General features: G+C 37.6%; 1 protein-coding gene across 2 annotated transcripts in view; it reads right to left on the reverse strand.

Annotated features, from left to right (window-relative positions):
* FNDC3B (fibronectin type III domain containing 3B) overlaps nucleotides 1–25,971 on the reverse strand; it is a 321,497-nt gene that overhangs the window by 118,288 nt on the left and 177,238 nt on the right. For both annotated transcript variants that reach the window (XM_081065836.1, XM_081065837.1), the window contains exons 5-6: nucleotides 15,152–15,395; nucleotides 11,799–12,095 (exon numbers count right to left, since the gene is read on the reverse strand). In XM_081065836.1, the coding sequence (XP_080921962.1) occupies nucleotides 11,799–12,095; nucleotides 15,152–15,395 (541 nt within the window). The remainder of the gene's footprint in view (nucleotides 1–11,798; nucleotides 12,096–15,151; nucleotides 15,396–25,971) is intronic.

A 25,971-nucleotide genomic window follows, 5' to 3' on the forward strand; every position in this document is an offset into this window, starting at 1 on the left:
CCTACTTCCTTTCCCACTCCAAAAAGCAAAACAAAATAAAAATATCTCAGTAGTAAATGAACAAATGAATGAATAAATAAAAAGTTCTGGATTTGAAAAGTCCATTCATAGTATTAGCAATGATAAATGTGGCAGATCATGGAAATCAGGTACATAGTGCAGGGGGTGGGGGAGAGATGTCACAGAATTTAAAAATATAAAGAATAAAGAAAAGTATAAAATAAGATAAAAGGGGAAGAATGGGTGCGAATCCTAATTTCTGGGGGATGTCTACAAAACATCCCACACACCAAAGTTCTGAAAGCTTATGTACAGAGGCTAATGTATAAAAATATTTTCTTTCCCAAACTATGGGTAGTATAACCACAGAATGGTAACCAGCTGGCCCTGAAATTATTTAAAAAGATATGATGGAGAAAAGAGGCATGTATGCTCCACAGAATCAGACAAATCAGTAGGAGTCTTACTGATTCTACACTGCATGTATCTTTCCTACCTAAAAGACAGGCTTTCTTTGTAAGATATTAATGCAGTAGAGACTTATCAAACTTAAAAGACAGTTCTGCCCTTATGCATGATACGCTAGATGTTGCTGAGTCCACTAAATCCAGATACTGAAATCTATGGAGAACAATACTTCACAAACATGGTCATCTTTAATGAAATCAAAATACAGTTTCAAATTAAAAAGAGTCTATAATTAAATTCAAGCCATCCTCTGATGGATTATAGTGTAAGTAAATAATATTAACGATGTCAATTGTTTCAAGAGATCGAAACAAACAAAAAAACTTGATAGCTGAAGAATTAATGCACCAATAACCATTTTTCACATAAGTAACACATGCTTTTTACCCAAGTTTCCAAGAGATGCTGATATCTTACGGAGTTCCTTGGAGCAACATTCCACCAAAAGATAAATCTTCCTGAAAGACTAAATATTATTTTTTTAATGTACTTGGCAAGATACTTAAATAGTTTTAAGGAACTCAGTGAACTTAAAATATGGCATTTTCTCCATCCCTCTTGGTTTTAAGTATCTTACTGTTCCACATAATAATTTGTGTCTTTTCAAATAATAGGGGAAAAGAGGTCGATGTAAGTTCACCATGAGAATTAAGGGTAGCAGTAACAAATGCATTTCTGAAATTTGTAAAACATTCTTGGTAGACCTAGTTCTTTCCTCTCAGTTTCTCATGTTGCTCTGATAGGGTAGTTCTACTAAGTACAGAAAGCAAAGCTTGGGCATATACTAGAAATGCCATCAATGTTCCTTTTTGTTATGTGTAAGGTAAAGAGAACTGACTGCTTTTGAAAGTAACCTCTGTTTGTAAGAGGACCTAAAAACACTCACAGCATCTTCAATAAAAAGAGCCTGATTTAAACAAAGGCACACTAACCCAAGGGTAAAGGTAAACCCCTTTCCTGTTCGTAATCTTTAAGTAAAAATGAAAAGGGGGGAAGAATTTGTAAATTCCCAGTGTTTAAGCATATCAAACTCTAAAACATCACTTTAACAACTACAGATCAAAAACCCAATACCTCAATAGTGTGTACTGCTAACCCCTTTCAAAACTCTACATGACTTCATTTTTAATTTGCTTATCAAATCAACTGTCAGTGGACGCTCTAATCCAGCACAAGAGGAAGCCCTAAGTGTTGGGAAAGTCCAAATAGGAAGAGGAAGAGATTTATTTACATAGAGATTTGCTCAAAGTGGAACCACCACCAAAAGGGCTCATGGACCACTGTAGGCAAGAAGGCTTTCCCCTCTCCACCCCATTCCTCTGGAAAATGTCAACCTAGTGGGAGGAATGGAATACATAGAAATGGAACATGAAACTTCTCTTATTTTCAGCCTCTTGATTTTTCCAAATTATCTTTATTCCACAGTCCATCTAATCTTCCCTGGCCACTGTTTGCTCCTTTCATTCTACTTATTTTCCTCTTTTGCCACTTCCTTTTATTTCAGTGTGCCATTCCTGAGACCCTTCTCATTTCTTTCCCACCTCCTTATTTTCCAGTCTCCCTGAGCCATCACAATTCCCTTTTGTGCTTAGAGTGAAACATCCCCACCACGGTCACCTAGTCTTTCCTGCCCTTTCCTGAGCACACCACCTACATGGAAAGCCCCATTCTTCTGATGCAGTTGGAAAGAAGCAGATGTGATGAGGGAGGGAGAGTTTTAAAAATGTAAATTCAACACCAGAGGAAAAAAGGACTTCTATAGTCATCTACGGGGACACTTATACTCTTTACTTTGTAAACTGCAAATCACAAACAATGAGCTACTATCACTATTGTTTCCAATGGACCTTTCCATTTCACACTTGTGTTCACTATTCAGTTTATAATAGAATTTCAAGGCCTTATTACAGCACCAAAAATTGTAACAGGATAATATAGTCTGCTACACTGTAGTGTGTTTGGTTAGGCAAATTAAATTTAAAATAAAAGCCAAGGCTGGTCATCTGGTCATGGCAGAAAGGATGACCTATAATTGGTATATCTGCAATACTGACTACAATTGTCACAATACATTGATCCTACCAAACCAGAGCTTCAACAGCCTGCCTCTACATATAGCAGTTATATGTAGGGATCCTAAAGGACTGTTCCCCAGAAGGAAATCCAGTGACACATCAATGTTGACATACAGCTGGAAAGTTCCCAAAATTCCATCACAATTACTGAGGCTATTTCAGATAGACTATTAATAGAAATGGTTTCTGATTGGCCTGGTGAACTGTTTGTTCCACCCACAGGCTCCACCCTGGTGACCACCCCACCCAACTTGCTCAAAGCCTGAGGCACTTTCTCACAAATTTAAAAATTAAAAAACAACAAAAACAAAACAAATGGTTTCTGCCTCTACACACTGTGTGTGCCACCCTCGCTGCCCTCTCCATCCCTTGACCTTCCTCTCCTGGTATTCACACCTCTGTGCAGCCTCCTTCCTTGACGTATCAATAGATAGAGTATGCGACTAAGAAAATGGGACCAACAGAAAGTGGAAGTCATAGTGTACCATGTCTGAGGTATAAAGAAAAACTGCTAAACTTTGAACGTTAATGGGTTTCCTAGTCAGCTTCTCCACCTGGGTTAACTAACTGTCCCTATAGAAAGTACTAAGAGTATTAGCAAAATAAGTATCAAGTTGTTGTTCGCCCAAGTCACCTCCAGCTAGCCATGTCCTCACTTCCCCCCAACACATCTAACATCTAGACAAGTAATTTAAAGCAGTCACTGTGTTGAGCAAGTGCAAACACAAATAGAAGCTTCTCTTCTCAGCCTCACAAGAATCCAGCCCACAGAGGAGTCAGAGAAAAGATGAAGAAAGAGGGCTAAATTTTATTATTGCCCAGAATTCATCAGTTGTTTGTGGGTGGCCATAGCCAAGAGAGTTTTGAGGAGACTGGATGCCCCTTGGCATCCCTTCATATCTCAAGTCATTGGCACTCCAGTTTCCTCAGCACTGACCCAGCTTGCAGGACGCCCTCCCCGCCTCTCGGCACTCTGAGGAGTGCTTCATAGGCTGGGTGTTCCCCTATGACTCATGGGAGGCAGTTCTCATGAGCAGAAAATGTTATGTCTGTTCTTCACTCATACTCCATAACATTTTTAAAGTACTTAGTAAGTGCTTAGTAAGTACTTAGTAAGAAACTGTATTAAGAGCTCATGACAGTCCTCTGAAATCGGGGCTATTAATTACCTTCATTTACACAAACATGAAGAAACTGAAGTTTTGAGAGACTGACTAGCTTACCCAAAGGCACACAGCTCACAAATGGCAGAGCTGGGACTGCACCTAGGTCTGCAAGGTCCCAACTAGTAAGTTATTTTGCTTCTAACTATAGCACATTTATGATGATGACCTCAGACCCAGTTCATTTCAGAATTCAACTTAGCTAAATGAGAGAATAACTTAGTTTCAATTCAATAAAATTGAAGGTTATATATGTACCAGAAACAAACCATGTCATCACTTATATCTGCTGTTTAAAGGGTTTGTTGGGATGATATATATTTTACCAACACGGGTTCTGATGTCATCTAAATGCCTCTATGATCAGTTCCCAAGAAAGCAAAAAGGCCAAGAAAATAATATGGGTTCACAGAGTTAAGTACTACATATGGCAGAAGCTAACCAAAATTCTGCCCTCAATCTCCTGGTGAACATTCATTTCAAAAGAAAATACAAAGAATTTTTTCACATGTTGTCTTTTTATACGTAAATGAAAAATGTGACACTTCAAATATGATTTAATGAGGTAAGACGTTTTAAATTGACATGACAAAAATGTCTTATCCTGCCTGCTCAAAGAACCATGGAGATAACATCTTTAAAACATTCCGGATTGGGGAAGAAAAAAAAGATGGGGGAAAAGGGCAAAAGGCAAAAAGAGAATAAGTGATGTAACTTGATAAAGACAACTACACACTCTACTCATTACCAACATTTGGGCCCCCCCAGTTTCCTCTTTCTTGAGTTGCAGATTTGCCTATACGCACCAATCAAGTCAACACCTGTGTACGGAAAATAAGTATCAGAATAATGGAGTCTTACAGAAAAGTTAGTCCTAGTTTGACTTCTCCAGTTTTGACCCTCAGAGAGGAATGCACAGGTGAGAAGGCACATGTCACTGAGCAGCACGCTCCGCCAGCAACAGCCTTCTGTCCTCAAGCCTGTCTCCTTTTCCATCCCACGTGTAGGCAGCTGTCACAAGGCCTGAAGTCACTCAGAGACTGGCGATGGATCTGGCAGCCCACCTTGCAAATGGAGGTGAGGGTGTTAACTGCCCGGTTTCTTGCCAGAAAGAACGTCTCTTATATAGTGGTCCAGAGGTCTACATTGTCCTTTTAAAAAATAAGTTATTTGGGCTTGTTTGGACTATTTGCACCTTTCAGACTGTACTTGGCAGAAAGATGGGCGAATTCCACTGACCTGAGCTCATTTAAAATTTTTTTTATGTTTTCTTGATATTTCTGCCATGCTTAGGATTCATCCACAGCTGCAGACAGGTGAAAATGCACAGGATTTATCCTCACCAAAGACTCGAGGGATGGAGCAATAAAAAAAATCCTTTTAGAAACTGTAATTTTCAAATGCAGTGAGGAAGGCACACAATACACTCCAGGAAAAAAGGAAGGCTGTCCCCTCCATAATCAAACTCTCTTCCAAAACACCCTGTCTGAGCACGCCTAGGAGGATATACACTCGTGAGATAGAAAAGGATGCAAGTGAAAGAAGAGATCAGCCCCTCGTGTAGTCTGAAAGTCCCACTAAATATCATATTTTAAGCAGAAAAGCACCAGTGTTCTTTCTCAGAGGGAGCCAAGCCCAAAAGAGATTCCAAAAGAAAATCTGCCTTGACTCCCAACATTCCAGACCTTATTAACAGTAGGCTCGTCCTCCTAAACAAAGGAAACTACTGTCAGCCTTGCACAGGTGGATGCAGCACCCTTGCCCAGAGCCCACATGTCCAACCAGAGGAGAGGCTCCAAGGACCCATAACTTTTCACAATCTCAGACTTCCAAAGGAAAATGCCATTCCACCCTCACTACAGTAATTCTTATCGGTAGAATGAATAAACTTTCACTGTAATTTTCAGTAAATACTGGGGTCAGATTCTGGTTTCTGAGCAATGATAGCAAACTATAGGAAGGACAAAAAAAAAATGTGAGGGAGGACCTTCTGAGAAGGAATTAGAATACAAACGCCTGATAATAAGAAATACTGCTCGGGTCAGAAGGCAATTTGTGCTCTCTGAAGGAGAAAAGCACAAGAATGCTTTTGTCACTGGCTTTCAGTATTACAATAAGAAATTATGACTCTATGTGATGGAATTTCATCTGAAGTATAACTGAATCTTTGGAGTGTCAACAATTCCAAAGGTCAAATGCCAAAAGAATGCTGTATCCTCATGTCTTCTATATTTGGAATTCTGACCATTTTGTCCCAGTTTTTCAACACCACATGGCACTAAATCCTAGAGGTCTTCATATAAGCTACTATCTGCATGTCAGCAACACGTAAGGGCTTCTCCCATTGCCAGTGGGTCCTCGCCCACGTTTTCATTTTTCACTCTGGCTTCACATAATCCTTTCCAAAGAAGTTCAAGCAATTAACCTTTCTCTCCTTTCTCTGGATATATGACAAAGGGACTACATCTCAGGCTGAAAATTGGGGAATTTCAGTTACAAACCTGTATTCCACCCGAATTTCAGTTACAAACCTGTATTCCACTGGGTGACTTCCTTAACATCGTATGCTTTGGTTTTTACCAAGGATAAAATGGAAGGAATAAAATTTCCCTCTCACTCAAGAAGGAGCAACGAAAACTACTATAGTCTCTGTGATGAAAGGCAATCGCATAATTTTAACTGGGTTTTGGACACAGCACAGGATGAAGGCCCAGCTCTTGCACAACAGTCTGCACACAAAGACAAAATTTTCCATTCCTGTCCCTGAACAACTACAGATTTGGTGCCCAAGGACTGATCTAAAATCAAACGCTGGGAAAGGGAGAAAAAACAGGGACAAATTCTTAAAGTAATTTCCCCGAACTGATCTGCATTATTATGTCTTGGCGACACCGTGGAGGGTGTATTTGAGCTGGTTCTTGAAGAACAGAGTTGGAGTTTGCTAGGCAGAGGGGAGTGGGAGGACACGCCAAGAAGAGAGAATGAGCAGTATTCTCAGAATGGGACAAAACTCTGGGCACCTGGTGGTGAAATCTGAAGTACTTTAGGAGGCTGACAAGTGCCACGTTTTGACTTCATTCTCGGGACCATGGGGACTACCATGGAGGTTTCTTAAGTTGGGGAATGGCATGTTCGGATCTCATGCAGATGAAACCATAATACATAGGACAGAAGGGAGAGAAAAATGGATAATCACTCATCTGAAAACATGAGGTAGTCCTCTGGAAGGTCTACTAAGACTCATACTGAGCAAAGCGAACCTTAACTTGAGCTTATAAGAAATGTATGAGGAGACACCAAACACAGGGTCCATGATAAAGGAAGCCCCAAGAGGATATTCAGAGTGCTCTCTCACACAGAGCTCCAAGTGTCCCATAATGAGATGACGAGAAGATAGGCAAAATCTGGAACCTGACTTGAGGTGCCAGGTTTCGGCCCCAGGAGCAACCACTCCCAGAGAACCTGAATGTGACTTTCAGAGGTGGTATTCCAAGAGTGTAGGGTTTAGCTTTCAAAATGTTTCAGATGAGTTTAAGCAGAAGGAAGCCACTTCTGGCTTACAAGGGAAGGAGCTGCAGGGGAAGGTCATCAGACGGGAGAGCAGAAAGACACCTGTTTTGAGAAGGGGATCACTTGGATGAGAGTTGAGCCTAAGATTACAGGAGGGAGACGATAAGAATGTTCAAAGAACAGGGGTGACCATTACACTGAGGTGTTCAGAACTGAGCTAGACTATTTTGATAATATTTAATAATGGGAATCAAAATACCTATTTTACAGATGAAGACACAGAGATGCAGGGAATATTAAAAGCAACTAGTCAGCAAGTGGCAAAGCCCCATGTCTGATACCAAAACCAGTTCCAATTGTTCTCCACCCACATCACACCATTAACTCCAAGAATCCTTCGTTTCTCTGGGGTACCATGGGAGTTTGTCCTGCCCAGGCTGTTTTCCTGAAGGTAACAGTCAATGAAAAAAGGGGCTGGCTGCAGAGCACTACCCTTGAGCAGTGCAGCAATTTGTTCTAGAAGAGGAAATGGTACAATAGCTACGTGTTCAAACAGAAGGCCTATTCTGGAAAACAAAGCAATTAAGAACAGAGGATTCATTCCACAAATATTTACTGAGTACCTACTATATGCCAGGCATAGTTCTAGGACGTGGGGAGACAATGGTTAAAGTAACTTCCTACCTCATATCGGGTACAAGTTCGTGAACCACACCTTCTGTAAGCATCCTTGATATTAGACAGTGGTTCTCTTGTTTGACCATTATTCCCAGTGGAGGTTTGATAAAAAACATGAAGCCAGATCAGGCGAAGAGACTGGTTTTAGTAGGTCTGAAAAGAGGTTTTGGGATCTGGATTTTTTTTGAAGTTTCACCAGTGTTTCTGATGCACAGTCAACTGAGAGAATCAGGATGCAAAAAGAGTACCTAGTCTATCTCCATCTTTTTAACATATTTATTTGTCTAGATTCACATGTTTGCTTCTTTACGTGTACTTAGTTTTATCACAGGACCATGTACAAACTTAAAGTTTGCCCTTTTTGTGTTTACATTTGTCTTTCGTAAATAGTAAAATGGTAATTAACTCCAGTAGATTCCCTCAAAAGCTACGGAATTCAGAGGTAAGAAGGTTGGCCTCCTGTGGAAACGGGGACATCTTAAGCAGAATGTAGAAAATACGGTAAGCCACACATCATGGTTAAGTACATATGCTTGTGCAAACCACATATGACTGTAAACAGATCAATCATATTAGAATTAACTACAGTTTAATATTAATCAGATGACGTTGTACACTTGAGAATTATGCAAGAGCCTTGTTTTCTGGGTATACAAGTCAACTGCAGTAAATTCAAGCAAAATGATACCCTGGGAGAATGCTCCCACTTACAAAAAGACAGAAAGAAGTCTTTGGGGATCTTTTTAGCCAACAAGCCCATTCTGAGAGGACAAGACTGAAACGTTAGGAGCAACATAATGGACTCCATGACTAAGAGGTGCTTCTGTTTACCTACTCCACATAATTCATGTGTCCCTCTTTGCTTTCACAACCAGGAGCTCAAAACAAAAACATGGCCTACAACAAGCAACTCTACAAGATTCTTTTATGTACAACCTTACTATGTCTTCATTATATTTGTCCTCATTTCCTCAGATATTCATTTCATAGAATGTTTTTAGAACACTTTTAGGTTCATAACAAAATTGAGCAGAAGGTACACAGAGTGCATATATGCATGTGTGTATACACATACACACAAACACACACATACACATACACACACCATCCCCACATACACACAACCTGCACCACCTATCAATATCCACACCATAGTGAGTTTGTTACAACTGGTGAATCGACAGGGACATATCTCCATCACCCAAAGTCCACAGTTTACATTAAGGTTCACTCTTGGTGGTGTACATTCTGTGTGTTTGCACAAATTTATAATGACATGTATCCACCATTAGTGTCAGAAAATAGAGTATTTTGTAAAACTCCTCCAGGCTCCGCCTATTCATCCCTCCCTTTTTCCTAACCCCTAGCAATTATGGATCTCTTTATTGTCGCCATAGTTTTGCCTTTTCCAGAATGTAATATTGCTGGAATCATACAGTATCGTAACCTTTTCAGATTGCCTTGTTTCACGTACTAATATACATTTAAGGGTGCTTTCATGTCTTTTCATGGCTTGAGAGCTCATTTCTTTTTAGCGCTGAGTAATACTCCATTGTCTGGATGTACCACAATTTATTTATGCATTTACTTACTAAAGGACATCTTAGTTGCTTCTAAGTTTTAGCAATTATGAATTAAACTGATATAAATATTTGTGTGCAGTTTTCTGTCAGGATATAAGTTTTCAATTCATTTGGATAAATGGATACTTATTTCTTTATCCAACATGTAAACCCCTTCAGATTCTTATTGAAATGAGCTAGCATTCACAAAATAATACTCCTTCTGATTCTTTATTTCATGGCTAACCCATGTGGAGAGTAGCACTTTGATTTTTAAAAAGCGAATAATGTGATGAGAAACGGAGCATTAGACCAAGTTCAAACTAGAGTCGAGATAAAAATATTTTCCAGCTCTTTTCATTGTGAAACACACACTTCCAGAAGCTCATAGCAAAAGTGACCTCACTGTTACCAACACAGTAATGTGTTTTCTTCATAAGAACAAAGAGCTTAAGATGCTCAAAACAATTATACTCTCTCATATGCCAAAATGTTTGTAAATATATATATGAAAATATTTCAGCACAGATTTCAATGCAAATCCCATTTCCTCTCTTATTAGCTATGAGAATATTAAAATATAAAGCAGCTTACAGTTAGGCATATGTGATATGAAATAACTGCATATATATATAAAAGGTATTTCCTTTTGCCAGTTAATCCATAACTACATTAATTTTATATGCTAACTTCAATCCTGCTTCATTTTATTTTTCTTCCCTTATTATCTCTTTTCCCCTTAGATCTTACTCACATTTATTTTATCTGCCTCTATAAGTAACTATGTTATCTTCCTTAAATCTTTTTTGGTGCAAGGCAGAGCAAAAATTATTAAAGAATAAATCCAGAAATCAAGGTATTTCAAACCTCATAAGCTTTCTAAAGACAGTTTATACATTCTTTTTCTCTTTTCTATGGACTAAAATTCTCTTTAGGAAAACTTATTTCTAATTTTTTTGTTTGTGAATTTTCTTATATGCCCATCATTAAAAATGATACACCTAGTAATCTAATTTCAAACTTAGAAATTCCAGTATCATTTGACTAAAAATTATTCTATACTATATGGCAGACATAGCACTTTGCTCTAAGAGCTGTTTAATGGCCTCTTGAACCTTGGGGTCTCTTTTACATACCTGTTTATGTTTTAATAATTGTAAGAATAATGCTTCGTAATAATTATAAGAATAATGCATAAAACTTGGAAAATAAAGAGCAAAATTAGAAGGATCTATAATACATTTCATTCAGAGAAATTACAGCTCACTTTTCACTGTATCTTACTAATGTTTCTCATGCTACAATTCACTCACAGAAATAATATGTGGGCAAATGTGGATGCCAACGTCTAGTTTTCCTCTGCCCTGACGGAGGCCAGTCTCCCCTACACAATCAAACATATATAACCTCTGTCTTCTTCATTCGCACACACATTCTCACACAGTCCCTGTTTCTACCTGGATATGGTCCACTAAAAACGGGGTATATTTAATGAGCCTTATAATCAGTTCCTATCCTGTCTTTTACAGTTGTTCATGTCTTTGTTTATCTATATCTGTAAATTCACCTAACTTATCAAACTGTTACCTTCTTTTGCTTCACTTAGGTCAGTCTTCTACAGATGCCTATAGAAAAAGCCTGTTTTCAACTCTTGTGACATCAAAATAGGTTTTCTCCAAATCTTACTTAAAAACTTTATTTTAAAACACATATACCTTCTTCCCCAAATTAACTGATCTACAACCATAAGATTAATCTGCAAAAAACATCTGCCCTTTTGAGTGCATGTCTGTCTCTCTAGACGTGGTGACCCTAATTCTTCCGTCTCATTCCTGGTCTATGCATATACTTCGTTCAGGATGCCAAAGGCGGCATTAACAATAACTGATGCCTGTAACTAAATGGAAATATATTCCTGTTATGCAATGACAAGTTTCAGGACAGCAAGAAAATTGTTGCATCTGGTTTTTATGAGGTATAATTGTTTTGAGATTTATACTAGCCCATACCTCTTAGAAAGATTATTGTACTTTGGATCTCTTCCACATCTATCTACTTAAGAGTGAAATAATTGAAGTAGGGTAATGCAAAACCACTTTCGGATACATTTTATAGAGATTAAATAGAACATTCCCTGGCACATGTGACCAAAAAATTACATTTCTGCCATGAAGTGTTAATAAAAGAGAGAAGATGCAATATTCTGTCCTAAGAAAAAGATCAAAAAATTATCTAATCATTTCTTGTAGAAACAGCAACCACCATGAAATAACATTCTATGTAAAAGATAATTCCTTCCCTGTCGCAATTCACGGCTTAGGGCAGACATCTGTGTGCCTTACCTTGCAGTTCTGAATCATTGGCCTTTGGACTACTTCGCGCTCGCCGCTCCGTTTTCTTAATCCCGGGCCCACCTCCGCTGCCGCCTCCCCCGCCGCCACTGCCTCCCCCGCTGTGGCTGTGGCCTTTCCCGTAGCCATTGTACACCGTGGTGCAGTTGCTTTTGTAGATAGAAGAGGGAGGGCTATTGAGGCGATTCTGGCGGTCAATCTGGCGGTCTTTCAGTTTTTTGTGTGGAGGCTTGCTGTACTGGTCTTCTCGGGTGATGTAGCTTGACATTCCGTAGAGTGGTATAATTTCTAAAATGGATGATTGTGACAAATACAAGTTGTCTACATTTTCAATAATAAATTATTAATGGTTAAATGACCTGACTCCTAAAGAAAGACCTTTAAAATATTACTAAATACAGTATAAAAATATTTATAAGAAAATGGTATACATGTTATGCACGCTTAAAATATTCCCATTTGTTTCTAATCAGTCAATGAATAATTACTCATTAAAAACCATATTGTATGTTCAGGAATGTTCCAGAAATTATGGAGAATACTGAAGAAGACAAGGTTACTGTCCACAAAAAGTTCACATTCTGGTTGAACTTATAAATAAGTTTGAGTCCGTAGTTGCAGTATCCAAAAAGTTAGAACAAACAATGCCTCCTTAAATAAGTACTTAGAATAAAGATACTTAAAAGTATACTTATCCTTATAGACAGAATAGCATTTTTATTGGAAAGTATATTGCAAACAGAATATAAGGATTTATTTGTGGCATCTACAAGAGCCAACATTTGAAGAAAACTTACTAAAATGATGAGATAACAAATTCCCATTGAAAATAATCAAAGCTCACAGAATCAGGGAAAATATTCAAATAGAAACTATAGGGGTAAACATAAGCCATCTCTGCAATCTGGTGCCACACATCATAAGCCGTGGTCTCAAACTTCTATGTTGGAATAATCAGGACACAAGGCAAACTGACTAAGAGAATGTCACCTAGCTTCACTATGCATATTTTTAAGTGACTCAAAAGAAAACGAGAGCCTGCAAAATAATCTTATGATCTTAGAGGGGAAAATTTATTTTAAATTTAAAATTTTAAATCAATTTAAAATTATATTTACACATTAATACAAATTCAATACATAACAATAAGAATGGGACCTTATATGTCTATAGGAAAAAAGAGACCCATGTGCATAGGGTGACCATATAAATTACCATCCAAACCTGAATACTTCTGCGTATTCAGGGGGGAACTCGCAATTATTTCTCTGGACAAGAGACCTCAACCAAGACTATCCTAGGCACATCAGGAATATATGATCACTGTAGGTATCTTAACAATTGATATTTCCATTGTTCAATGGTTAAGATCCCCTTTTCATTTTCTTTCTGTTCACATAGCTTAAGGAAGATCTTTAAAAAGCGAATCTTCATAAGATAACCAATTTGTACCAGAGAAATGTGAAAAAACAAATATAATTCCATTCAAAGAGCATATACCCAAATAGATTATGTGCAAATATACCAAAAGGATGGTAAATATTTTAAATATCACAATGCATTACACTTGAGATTTAAAATATTCACCATGGGCACTAATACAATAAATAATCTTTTAAAACATGTCAAGAAATTTTTAAGCTCCTATGATTTGGGAAATTAAATGTTTAAATTTCTTTTAGATATGCACATTGAGAACTAAGGTAAGAATATAAGGAATTTTGTTTTACTGCTTTCTTAATTTGAAGTCAATCAAGGAACTGTTATTTGTACATTATTACTCTGTTAATTTAATGAAATTAAATCAAAATACCCGATGAAATAAAGACACATTTTTTTTTGCTTAATTCTAATGATTTGAATCATACTGCTGTCTACAATTGCAAAGTATACCATTTACAAAATAGTAACTGTGACATCCTGCTAGCAAACTGCTTTATCCCACTAACAGTCACTCTTTATCAAGAAATGAGCTGGTAGCCAAGACTTTTCACAACGTCATTAAGTTCAGACCCAAACAGAAAACTCTAACAAATGCTCAAATAGCACTGAATACTTTTTAAAAAATTACAATTAACTGAATTTTTTTCAGTTTTTATCCAAATGTTTTCATGGACTATACCTACTTATCTGATGTTTTGGGTGTTACGTCAGTAGACAACGAGATTATATTAATAGGAAGTTACTGATGCCTTCATGAAATCCAAGTTATCAATTTTATCTTTTCCTATCATCTCTCCATACCCCATTATGATAGCAACTGATTCTTTTGAATTATACTAAATTTCTTTTGAACTACTATAAATAATAATCAAATTCTATTCCTAAATTACAACAGGCTATTTCACTTAAAATACCCATCTCAAATATTTTTCTTTCTAATGAGAAAAAATTATAATGTATGATGAACATACAGGGGAAAATATGCATATATAATTGTTAAGAGAAAGTAAGGTGACAACTTGCTCCAAAACTTTATGGTGTAACAGGCACTTCTCATATAATTTATCTGAACCAACATACTAAATGTTTGAAGTAAGAAAATGCTTCAGTTCATACTCAGACTCAGAAGAAAATCATTTTGCAAAGTCCTGAAGGTTAAAGTATAATTTTTACCCTCACTTATCTGCTTTCTTAGTATCCATTTTGATAGAAAAGGGCTCCAGACTAAATCAACACCAAGGTAAAAACTAAAAAAAAACATGATGTCGTTATCTCTGTGACTGTTTTTCATTTCAAGGTAAGTATTTGCCTAACAACCAGTGAAATTGTGGCTATACTAACGGCTATTCTTAAACTAAAAATAGGAGCAGGAGGACCACAGCAACAGCGAGGGCGTTCTGAGTCCCACCAAGACTACATCATGGAAGCCCAAAGGTTACTGAGAACTCACAGCCTTCTGTCACTGGAAATGACACACAAAACCCTTTTTAATTTCCCTTCTACAGCTAGAGTATAGGATGTCTAAGAAATAACGTGTTGTAGTTTTGCTTCAGGCCACTCTCACATAAAAATATGTTAACAGGACACGGGAACGCATGATAGATCACTGCTGCTTTTACAAGTCAGTGGCTATCCCACTCCCTGCTCTTTGTGGGGTGGGATAGGGGGCAGAATTTGGGAAAATATAAAGAAAAAAAGACCTGCAACCCGCAAAGCACTAATAATTTTTGCAAGACACAAATCAGGACAAAAGAAGCTAGGCATTTCCCATGAGCTTTATACATCAGATAGACCCTTTTCTACCATGCTTATTACAGCAGAAACAAAGGGCTGACTCTCTTAAGCTACTTAAGTGCTATAACCAGTTTCAACAGCTGCCAGTGCCAGCATGACTTACTCACCTTGCTCACTGTATAATGTAGGGGGAAGATGATGCTGAGGGAAAAACTGAGGCGGCATATCTCCAGGTCCAGTAACAGGTGGGTAGTAAGCCGTGTGTGAGTTATGAATAAAATGCGGGTGGTGAGTCAAGTAGGGGGGTAGGTGATGGGTTGGAGACATGGCTGAGGGGTAGCTTGGGGGGTAACACTCAGGAGACTGGGGTGTGACCACCACGCGGCGGACTCCAGTATTATCTTCAATCACCTAAAGAAAATAGCAAAAAGAAAGAGTGTAGTGGGTATTAGCAGCCAATGTCTTGTGATTATACGCAGTATTTAATTACTTCCCCCTTATTTTTAAATTTCTCTCCTCTACTGGAAAAAAATTAGTGCATGTTGAATTCTGGTTCTCTAACTCAACCAGTTAAAGGAATTTTAGAAGTAATAAGACTTAACCATTAAAATTTATGAAATTTTCACCAACCACCTAATTCTGATAACACAAAACATTTTGGAGGTATCAAGAGCTTGATAATAAATTTTGTTTGTCACATAAAATTTTCACAGATGAAGTCTTCTTCCAAGATTTCAAAAACGGTTGGAAGAAGACTTCATCAAAGACAAGTGAATTGAATGTGTGCTTAGGGTGATTTTAGGAATGACTTTGAATATAACTATCAGTTCAGTGGTTTTCCCAGAAAGAAGAGACTTTCTGGGGCACCTAACTGCTGAATTTCCGCTTCTGCCTGATAACACTTGACCCCATTCCTACATTAGCATGCAAAGTTCCATCATCATGAAAACATTAACTTCAGAAGCCATAAAAGTACCAAAAAGTTATTTAATCTGGGACCAAGGATGTAAATGAAATGAGGGGACTCCAACCAATGAAAAACTTGAGCAATCCCAAACCAAGATGGACACCTTTGCTCCCATCCTGATGATGCAATGAGTGTTGTGAAGGGAGACATTATGCTACAGAACCTGCTATAAGCAGAGTAAATGCTGATAAACATTCTATCTATAATTTCTTCAAATGTTTTTTAATTCACCCAAGGAAGACAATTAACTAAAGTAGTACAGTATCAGTATTTATTTGCCTCTGTGGCCAACTTCATGCTACCTGCTCTAAGAGCTAACAGCTGTGTTGAGACACAAGGTAAGAAATAACAAGAGAACAGATACCATAATCAAAAGGGAAGGCTGTGGGGTACAGAGAAGAGCATGGAATGGCAGAATCAGGAGGGCTTCAGGGACCTCAAAGAATTGGTAGGGCTGGGACAGCTGAGACAATGGCCTCTGGATCAGGGCCCTGCAAGGAAGGGGACAACGAGGGCATAAGAGTAAACTTGGAAGCCAGGACCAGGTTGCCAAAGAGACCAGCTGGTCTAACCAAGTATTTAAGGCAATCAGGCACACACAAGGTATAAAGTTTTGTGTTAAAAAAAAAAAAAAAAAGCACTGAAAATTAAACTTATATATTGCAGTGCATTTCTCATTACACCTCAAGGGGCTGATTACAGGCCACAATCAAATCAAATGACTTAATGCTATCTAAAACATTCTTAATGGTGTCTAAAAAAAATGTATAATAAGCTTTGTTTTTAAAAATCTTGCTTGATACAAGTTGGCATGTTTAGTCCATACTTTAGTGTACAAGGTAAATTTAGTTTGAATTAATAGCCACTAATACTTACAATAAGAAAATAAAAACTTTATGTTTATTAATGAATCAATTAACATATCAGGATCAGAATTAACTACTGTATTAATAATTCCTTAATAAAGCAATATTAACTCTGGAAAATTAAGATTCTGAGTCGTATTCCCTCCTAAATCTCAAAACGTAGCTTTTTATGTATTCTTTAATAAATGTAACCTCTTGACCTAAGCAAGCTAATCACATTTACCTCATTTATAAATGCATGGCTATCAATTTACAGGTATATGTGAAATGGTGCTAAACCATGATATTGGCAATTCTAATGATTGTGCTAATAATTATCACCAAAATATCTAGATTGTCTAAAACACAGAGCATAAGTATATTTGGTAGCACACTATGTATAATTTTAGGATAAATATGGATATTTCTTACCATCTAATATCAACATGCATCATTCTACAGTGTCTTCTATTCCTCCCACTGCCCACTTTGCCACTGGCTATTAAGAAAAGAGTAAGAAAAACTCCCAATACTCCTCTTTCATAGAACCTTCATTCAGTCCTGTGCTAGGCACTGGAAGGTCCACAGAAGCAAAATACTTGTTTTCTAGAAACTTACAACCTTCATTATTTCAGGTCAACCAGCTACGTGAACTTGACAATGTTGTAAAATAACAGGACTCTCACTAAACTTGAAGAACTCTTTGGGCTTGTGAACAACAGCAGTTATAATGAAGTTATTTTCATCATTTTATCATATAATTTCTGGCTTATTGAAACAAAGCACCTTTTTAAAAAGTTGGGCAAAAAGCCCTAACAAAGATAAGAATGCTAGTCCAGGAAAAGAAACAAAAAAGATAAAGAGCTGAATGAAACATTATCTTTTTCCTACTCTATTTTGTAAAATTAAGTATTTCCACTACTTAAAAAAATTAATAAATCTAAAGTATAAATTATTCTTCACATCACAAAATAAAAGGTTTCCAGTTAGAAAACCAAGTTGCTTTTTAAAACTACCTGCATATATAAATTGTTTGACAGCCCCATTTTTAATTATCTCAAATTATTCTGTAGTATTTGTGAGAGACACCTATAATGAGACACGTTGAGAAACCTGCACCCTTACCAACCAAGGCCTACTTTGTCTCTAAAAATATTTAAGAAGTGAAAAATTAGCTCTGAAATAATCAAAAACAAAAATATTTATTATAACATATTTAATTATAAATCAAGTTTTGATCTATGGCTAAGGAAATTATGCCTATGTTCCCCAAAGAGTAAGTCTGAGAAGCAAGAACAGTGCACAAAATAATGAGCAACTCAGGAAATGGTGGCAATAACATACTTTGCTTAAAAAATACATAGTTCAGAAAGAAATATATTACTGTAGCAGAAGAATTTAAAAATCAGAGAGTTCAGTCCAAAAACTCTCAGACAATAAAATATACCTTCAGTGTTCACAAATAACCATGGAAAAGACAGGTTCATTTCCTTTTGCAGTGAATGGAATTGCGACAATGTCCAGAGGCAGACAAATTGCCAGTACTCAACTCAACAATTATTTCCTGACACATACTATTAGCCAAGCACTGAATATGCAAAGGTGGGGAAAAGAAAAAAATAGGTGGGGGAAAGAAAAAATAGGTGCTAAACAGTAAGATTTATCTAAGGATAATATAAAGAGAAAAATTAGACTAACTCCTAGTAAGTGCTTCTCAAGAAATCAGAATCAAGTATTATATTTTCTAGAATTTTTTCCTAGCTCTGTGACACAACAGAATCGTCACTCAAATATCTTCTGCAGAGCACCATTGAAGAAGACAATTGTGCTAGGTTATCAGGTTGCCACCTGTTATGGACTGAATTATGTCCTCCAGCCCCCCAACCAATTTATAAATTGAAGTCGCAACCCGCGGTATTTGGAGATAGGGTCTTTCAAGTTGTGTAATTATGGTAAAAAATGAGGTCATGTAGGCGGGTCCGAATCCAATATGACAGACATCCTTCTAAAAGGAGGAAAGCAGGACACAGACACATGGAAAGAAGACTATGTGAAAACACCAAAGGAAGAATACCATCTATAAGCCAAAGAGAGAGGCCTTAGAAGAAACCAAACTTATACCCTCCAGAATGGTGAGTCATTTCTGTTGCTTAAGCCACCCACTCGGTGGGCACTTTGTTATGGTAGCCCTAGCAATCTAATACACCACCTAGCAGAGCCTCTCAAGATTCCTCTATCTAAAGTTCTACCAGCCTTGTCTGTTTAAACAAACAAACAAAAACCCTCTATAAAAAGCAAAGATTTATCCCCCATGAACAAATACCCAGTCACCTTCCTCAGGCCAAGGAAGAAAGGCAGCCTGATAGCAGCTGGTTTGATTCCTTATCATGTCTTTTTATTCCGCTCAGAAGTATTTACTGAGAAACTTCTCTGTGCCTAGTATTCTTGCTATCCTGTGGCCTACACACAGGGATGAGAGGCTTGAGAATACAGCACCAAAGGTTAAACAGGGAGAGTGTTTGTCTTATTTGCATGAGTGTTTTTAGAAGTATTACCAAGAGAACTATTAAAACAAAATGAAATAACTTGGAGGCAACCGAAAGAAGTAGCAGCATGGGAAGACAGATGAGAAGGAAACTCAGAGCCAGTGCCTGTAACCTGCCAGCTACTGAACATGGGTTATCTCACTTAATGTCCTCAACTACTGGAGAATTAGGTATTAGTATCCCTGTTAGACATGAAGGAAGCCACGGTACAATAGGGTAAAAATGTACAACTAGCTCAGCTGCAGGACCAGATTTTCATTCTAGTCTGCACTGCAAAGTTTTTATTACATGGAGAATTATACATAAGTTAGATATGCTGAGAAATAAGTATGTAAAATGAGCTGTGAGAAACAGGACAGCTGGGTTGTCAAGAGGTGAAAGGATTCAAGAGACAACCAGTATCTACTGAATACCTGCTGCTCTGCTTTAACACCCTGTACTGAAGCAAGGCAACACATGTTAAGGTCCTGGGACAGTAACTGATACATAATAGAAAAACCTTACCTAGCAATTACTACTATTAGTATCAGCACCTCATTAAATCCTCCCAGCAATCCTGTGAGGAATATCCAGTTGTCCCCACTTTGCAGATAAGAGGAATGAAGTTCAGGGAAGTCAAGCTAATTCGCCTAAGGTCAGACAGCTATCAGGGGATGAAGGGGGCAATTCGGAGTCCAAGAATTAAATAAAATGCATCTCTTAAAGACAATTATAGTTTGAATGTCCTTTGTTGTAGATGACAGAGAAGGAAGCTAGTTCACCTTACTGAACTGAAATGCCTCACAGGACTTTTAATAAATTCCTCAGTTCCTAAAACTCTGTCCCTGTTCTTCTAGGCTCTAAATGACAAGAATCAAAAGAAGGGCTTTAAAAGGCAGGAGGCAAAATAAAAAATTTAAAAGGCTGCCCTAGACGGCCAGGAATGAGCCAGGAAGTGGGCAGAGCAGACTGCACGTGGACATAAAAGAACCGGCCTGCACGCAGGCAGTGCGCAGGGCCTGGCAAGGAACACTGAGCGAGCTGCCTGCACACTGAAAGCTGGGGCCAAATGTGTGTGAAAGCCAGGCTCAAGCTCAATGCCTAACTGCTGCCAACATATTTGAAGGGGGCTCCCAGACCACTCCAGGAAGGGACGAAATGTCAGCTAAAACTGAGCACTCAAGCAATAGACAAGCAGAAGAAAAGGTCGGGCAATACAAAACAGCTGCATGGACAGAGGGATGGGCAGGCAGAGTCTAGTCTCCATCCAGCCAGACCGGTGCGTACCCCTCCACCAGCATCTCTGTCCTACAGTGTGAATTACAGATCTGTCTCTCCCCCACATAGCTGCCAGTCCCTCAAGGGTATCTGGGAACACAGGAGGCTTTCAATAAGAGTTGGCTAAGTGAACAAATGATGAAAAAAATGTACCTGCTTATATTTGGTGTCGTCTAAGAATTAACACATTTATTACCAAATTCCTCCCCACAACGCAGGTGAATATCTGACATTCTACACTAAAATTTCAGAAATCTAAACTCAGCTAATCGCAGATCTGTCGTGCCTGACCATTGTATGAAAAATATTCAATGTTACTTAATATTATCAAAATTATTTTACTACTTTACTTCATAAGAAAGACACTGAAAAATTACACATTTCCTATGTAAGTTCTATTGCAATGCAAAATGCAGCTGAGCAGTCTTATTTATTTAACCAGAGTACAAAAGCATCCACTTTTACTTTTCCCTTTTGCACTAATTCCTCACTCTGCATTTTCTAATACAGTGAACAATATAAAAAAAAAAAGAAAAGAAAGTTTGTAGGTAGATACGTGCAAAAAAATAAAACTGGACCACCTTCTTACACCATATACAAGAATAAACTCAAAATGGATTAAAAGACTTAAATGTAAGACCCAAAACCATAAAACTCCTAGAAGAAAATATATGAAGTCGCAGACATTATGCTTAGTAATATTTTTACTGATATATCTCATTGGGCAAAGGAAACAAAAGAAAAAATAAACAAATGGGACTATATCAAACTAAAAAGTTTTTTCACAACAAAGGAAACCATCACCAAAGCAAAAAGACATCCTACTAATGGGAGATGATATTTGCCAATGATACATCTGATCAGGGGTTAATATCCAAAATTTATTTAAAAACTCATACAACTCAACACCAAAGAAACAAACAGCCCAATTAAAAAAATGGACAGAGGACCTGAATAGACATTTCTCCAAAGAGGACATACAGATGACCAATAGACATATGAAAAGATGCTCAAAGCCACTAATCATTACAGAAATGCAAGTAAAAACCACAATGAGATACCACCTCACTCTCCTCAGAATGGCGATCATCAATGAATCAACAAACAAGTATTGGTGAGTATGAGGAGAAAAGGGAACCCTTGTGCACTGTTGTGGGATTGTAGATTGGTGCAGCCACTATGGAAAACAGTATGGAGATCCCTCAAAAAATTAAAAATAGAACTACCTACCTTATGACCCAGCAATTTCACTCCTGGGCATTTATCCAAAGAAATCCAAAACACTAATTCAAAAAGAGATATGTTTACTGTAGCACTATTTACAATAGCCAAGATACGGAAATAACAAAATGCTCTTCAACAGACAATTGGATAAAGAAATTGTGGTACATTTATATAATGGAGTAGTACTCGGCCATAAACAAGAATGAAATCTGAATATTTGCAACAACATGGATGGACCTAGAGGATATTATGCTAAGTGAAATAAGTCAGACTGAGAAATATAAATACCATATGATCTCACTTATATGTGGACTCTAAAGAACAAAATAAACAAAACAGAAACAGACTTGTAGATACAGAAAACAAACTGATGGTTGCTAGACAGGAGGGGGCTTCGAGGATGGGTGGAAAAGGTGAAGGGATTAGGAAGTACAAATTGGCAGTCACAAAATAGTCACGGGGATGTGAAATACAATATGGGGAATGTAGTCAATAATGTTGTAAAAACTGTGTATGGTATCAGATGGGTACTAGATATTGGGCAGGGGAATCACTTCATAAATTATGTAAATGCCCAACCACTGTGCTGTATACCTGAAACTAATAAAAATAATAGTAAATGACAACTATAATTAAATATATATGTATATAGGTGTATATATATGGCTATAAAGTCACGGGATGTAAAGTACAGAACAGGGAATACAGCCAATGGTACTGCAATAGCTATGTATAGTGTCAGATGGGTAGTAGACTTGGGGGGGGGGGTTATCACTTTGTGAGAGGAGGTATAAATGTCTAATCATTATGTTGTTTTGTACACCTGAAACTAATGGAAAAAAGTTTTTTAAAAACAGAAAAGCAAGTATGTTCTTCATGGAGTATAGAGATTTGAAACATACGGAATTTACTTTCCCTGGCCGATCTCCTTTTTGCTACTATGGATGAAACTCCCATCACCATCTCCCAAGTACCATTAGAACAAAGTGAAAGTTGGAATAAAGGAACATTCAAAGTAACCAAAGACTTACAGAAGCAAGTGGTCTTTCTATTTTACAGATAAAGTTAATCAATTTAAAATGGTGGCAGAATTGAATGTATTTTCCAAATCTCCTGACTTACTTCTCTGTCTTTTCAAATTTAATGATTGTATCTATGGTCAAAAACACCAAACATACTTCTCAACCTCCTTTCTCTTCATATCTGTAATACTAACAATGATGAAATAATATTTGCTCTTTCCAACATTTCACTATCATTAATGTCCTGAGACAATAGACCCTCTAGGTTTAAGATCATCTACTTTTGCCTTACAACATGGTAGTTTTGTAGCCAAATGGAAAAAATATATTATTGGTGATGCTTCTAGGTACCCAAATCCCTGTAAATAACATCAAAGGATTATCCTGCAGAATGGTTACAGCTTGATACTAGCTATCATCTCCAGAATTAAAAAAAAAAAATTGCTTGAAAATTCCAATTACTTTTCTCAAATAGTTAACACCGATGGTTAAGTAAACAACCAATCATCTGCTTTATAGGTAGTCAAGTCGAAGGTTTTAAATAATCAGGTGATTCATGACTGAACAAAAATTCCCCAAACATTTTTATGTACACACTCATTTCTACATATCTAGAAATGTTGAATGTTCTATGGTGCTTAATTTTTAACCCACTTGCCAAATCGAGGTAATGGCTAAGGTACAGACTGAGGGGGGAGTGGTTAGATCCAGATAAAGCCAAACAAGGTCGATATATAGGGGATCACAAGCTGACGGTACTGATATGGCACGTGTCTTCTGGGTATGAACTTTACACACAGGCTAGTTTGGAAGGTGACCAGTATAAGGACATACCCCATAAATGGCAATTTCCCCCTCTTTGGCTTTATATGTGCCAACATTTTTATACACATAGAAATAAGCCAAGCTACTCACAGTTATGTAAATCTATAATCTGGAAAAAGGAGCACGACTAGGGCATATATACATGAAACCAACAGTTAGTATTTTACTGGACATACGTCCTGGATCTTTCCAGGTGGGTACTTGATGACTTATAATTAAAAACACTGAGGGTTGGAGAGGAGGCTGGAAACAAGTACCTCCTCTGCGGTATCCCTTTAGTCCAACTGCTTCGGTAAAGCATGTAAGGCTATATAGTTGAGGGGACAGAGGCAGTAATCTCTAAAGACCTTCCAAATTAAGAAGGAAACCTAGCAAGGTTAAGGGACACAGCTTATAAACTGCAGAACCAAGGTTAGGTCCTCAGCTGGCTCCAGCTCTGTCTTACCACACCCCCAGCTGCCCCAACTTGAGGATCCCATGGGGAGAGAGAGGTCGCTGTTTAGACAGAGCTAAGCTACTCAAGACACTGCTGAGAGCCAAGTGGTCTCTTCTCCAAGTAGAAATTCCACACAGGGCAGTGACGCTGAAGGCAAATGGCAAGTTGATTAATTTGGTGTGACAATTAAAGGGGACAATAACAACTCCTATAATTTCTGTATCACTTAACAGTTTATTAAAATGCTTGACACAGAACTTTACTTCTATAATACTCAGAAGAAGATTCTCTATGATGAGCAACATCATAGTCCTAATTTCTAGTTGAAGAATTTCAGGAACAATTAAGTAACTTAACTAAGATCATCTAAGTGGGTGACAAGATTCACACCCAAGTACTAGTGACTAGAAATGCTGTGTCTTTTCTATCATATTTTATTCTATATTCCCCAACCTAAATATCAGAAAGAAGTACATTTAAAGTTCAAAAATTTAATCTAATCTTCCCTAATACCTGTGTGGCACATAAGAACACCAGACAAGTAAGAAGTTATATCCATAGAGTTTTGAGCAGTAAAATGGGCCAAACAATTATTCTAGACTAAAAGGAAATGTTTTAAGGAACAGAATATTTATCAGAAGAAAAACAGTAAGTGGAGATCTGATGGTGTAACTTGTGCCAAACCGAGATGCCTTTAAGATATTAATAAAACCATCAACAGGAAGAATCTGTGGGTGGTAACTGTTCCTGTTACACGAGGAGCTCCCCATTGACAGCACAGAAGGGATGGTTAATTATAAGATGATTTCAGTTCAGCTTCTCAAGCACATTCATGTTCCTGGAAACATAGGCAGACTGTTCTAGACAGTATCTAGGAATTTCATATTTTACGTCTGAAAATGCTTCACCAGCCTGCTAATGGGCTCCATGGCACACAAAAAGGATTAAGAATCCATTCTGATGATACTGAGATCGTGTTTATCACACAGCAAAATATAACTACAAGTTTATAAGCCTGATGGGTTCAAAGAGGGTGTAAGAATATAAAACCCATCTGACCTTCATAAAGTTTTGAAGCTAATAGGTTGAGCAAAGGTGTTTCTCTAAGAAAAGTTTTTATATATGACACATACTTCAATAATTTAGAAAGACAGACTAAACACGTACTAACTGTGCAATAAAATAAAATGTTATGTGCGTAATTTTATCCTAATTATTAATGACTCAGAAGTCATTTCTAGATATGACACTGTCTCAATATTATTATTATTACGAAAATCAACTATCATTTTTCCATAGAAGGGAAGACTAGCATTCTAGTTCATACAATGCTAAATACCAACGGAGTGTGCCACAGTTTTGGTAATGACTGCTTATGGAAACTTACTCATAATCTCACTTGGTCTCCTTTTTAAGGAACAGTATGAACAGTAGAGGAGAATCACCTGATTTTAGACTAGAAAATAATCTCAGAGATCCTCAAACCCTTTCCTCTCCCTTCCTCCCTCCACAAGATAACGATGACTCTAGCCAGCCAACCAGCCACATTTTGGGAAGTGCCAATTATGTGCTGAGCACCTTTCTGGAGATCCAGTGATGACAGGGCACACAGGGTCCCTGACCGTATAGGGCTTAAATGCTAAAAGTGAGGAAGACCAACAATGACCAAGTAAACCAACAAGAGAAACACCCAAGTAAATAATTTGAAAATAGTCCTAAAAATCACACAGGGAGTTGGACCCAGAGCCTGACCTGGGCTCCTGTTTTCTCTTGCAAATCTTATATTCTATTATACCACAATGCCAGGATCTCAGAAACAAAGAAATACAGGAGAAAATGCAGAACAGGGAGACAGAAAGCTTGGA

This window comes from Rhinolophus hipposideros, assembly GCF_964194185.1.
Source record: "Rhinolophus hipposideros genome assembly, chromosome: 2".
Classification (NCBI taxonomy): domain Eukaryota; kingdom Metazoa; phylum Chordata; class Mammalia; order Chiroptera; family Rhinolophidae; genus Rhinolophus; species Rhinolophus hipposideros.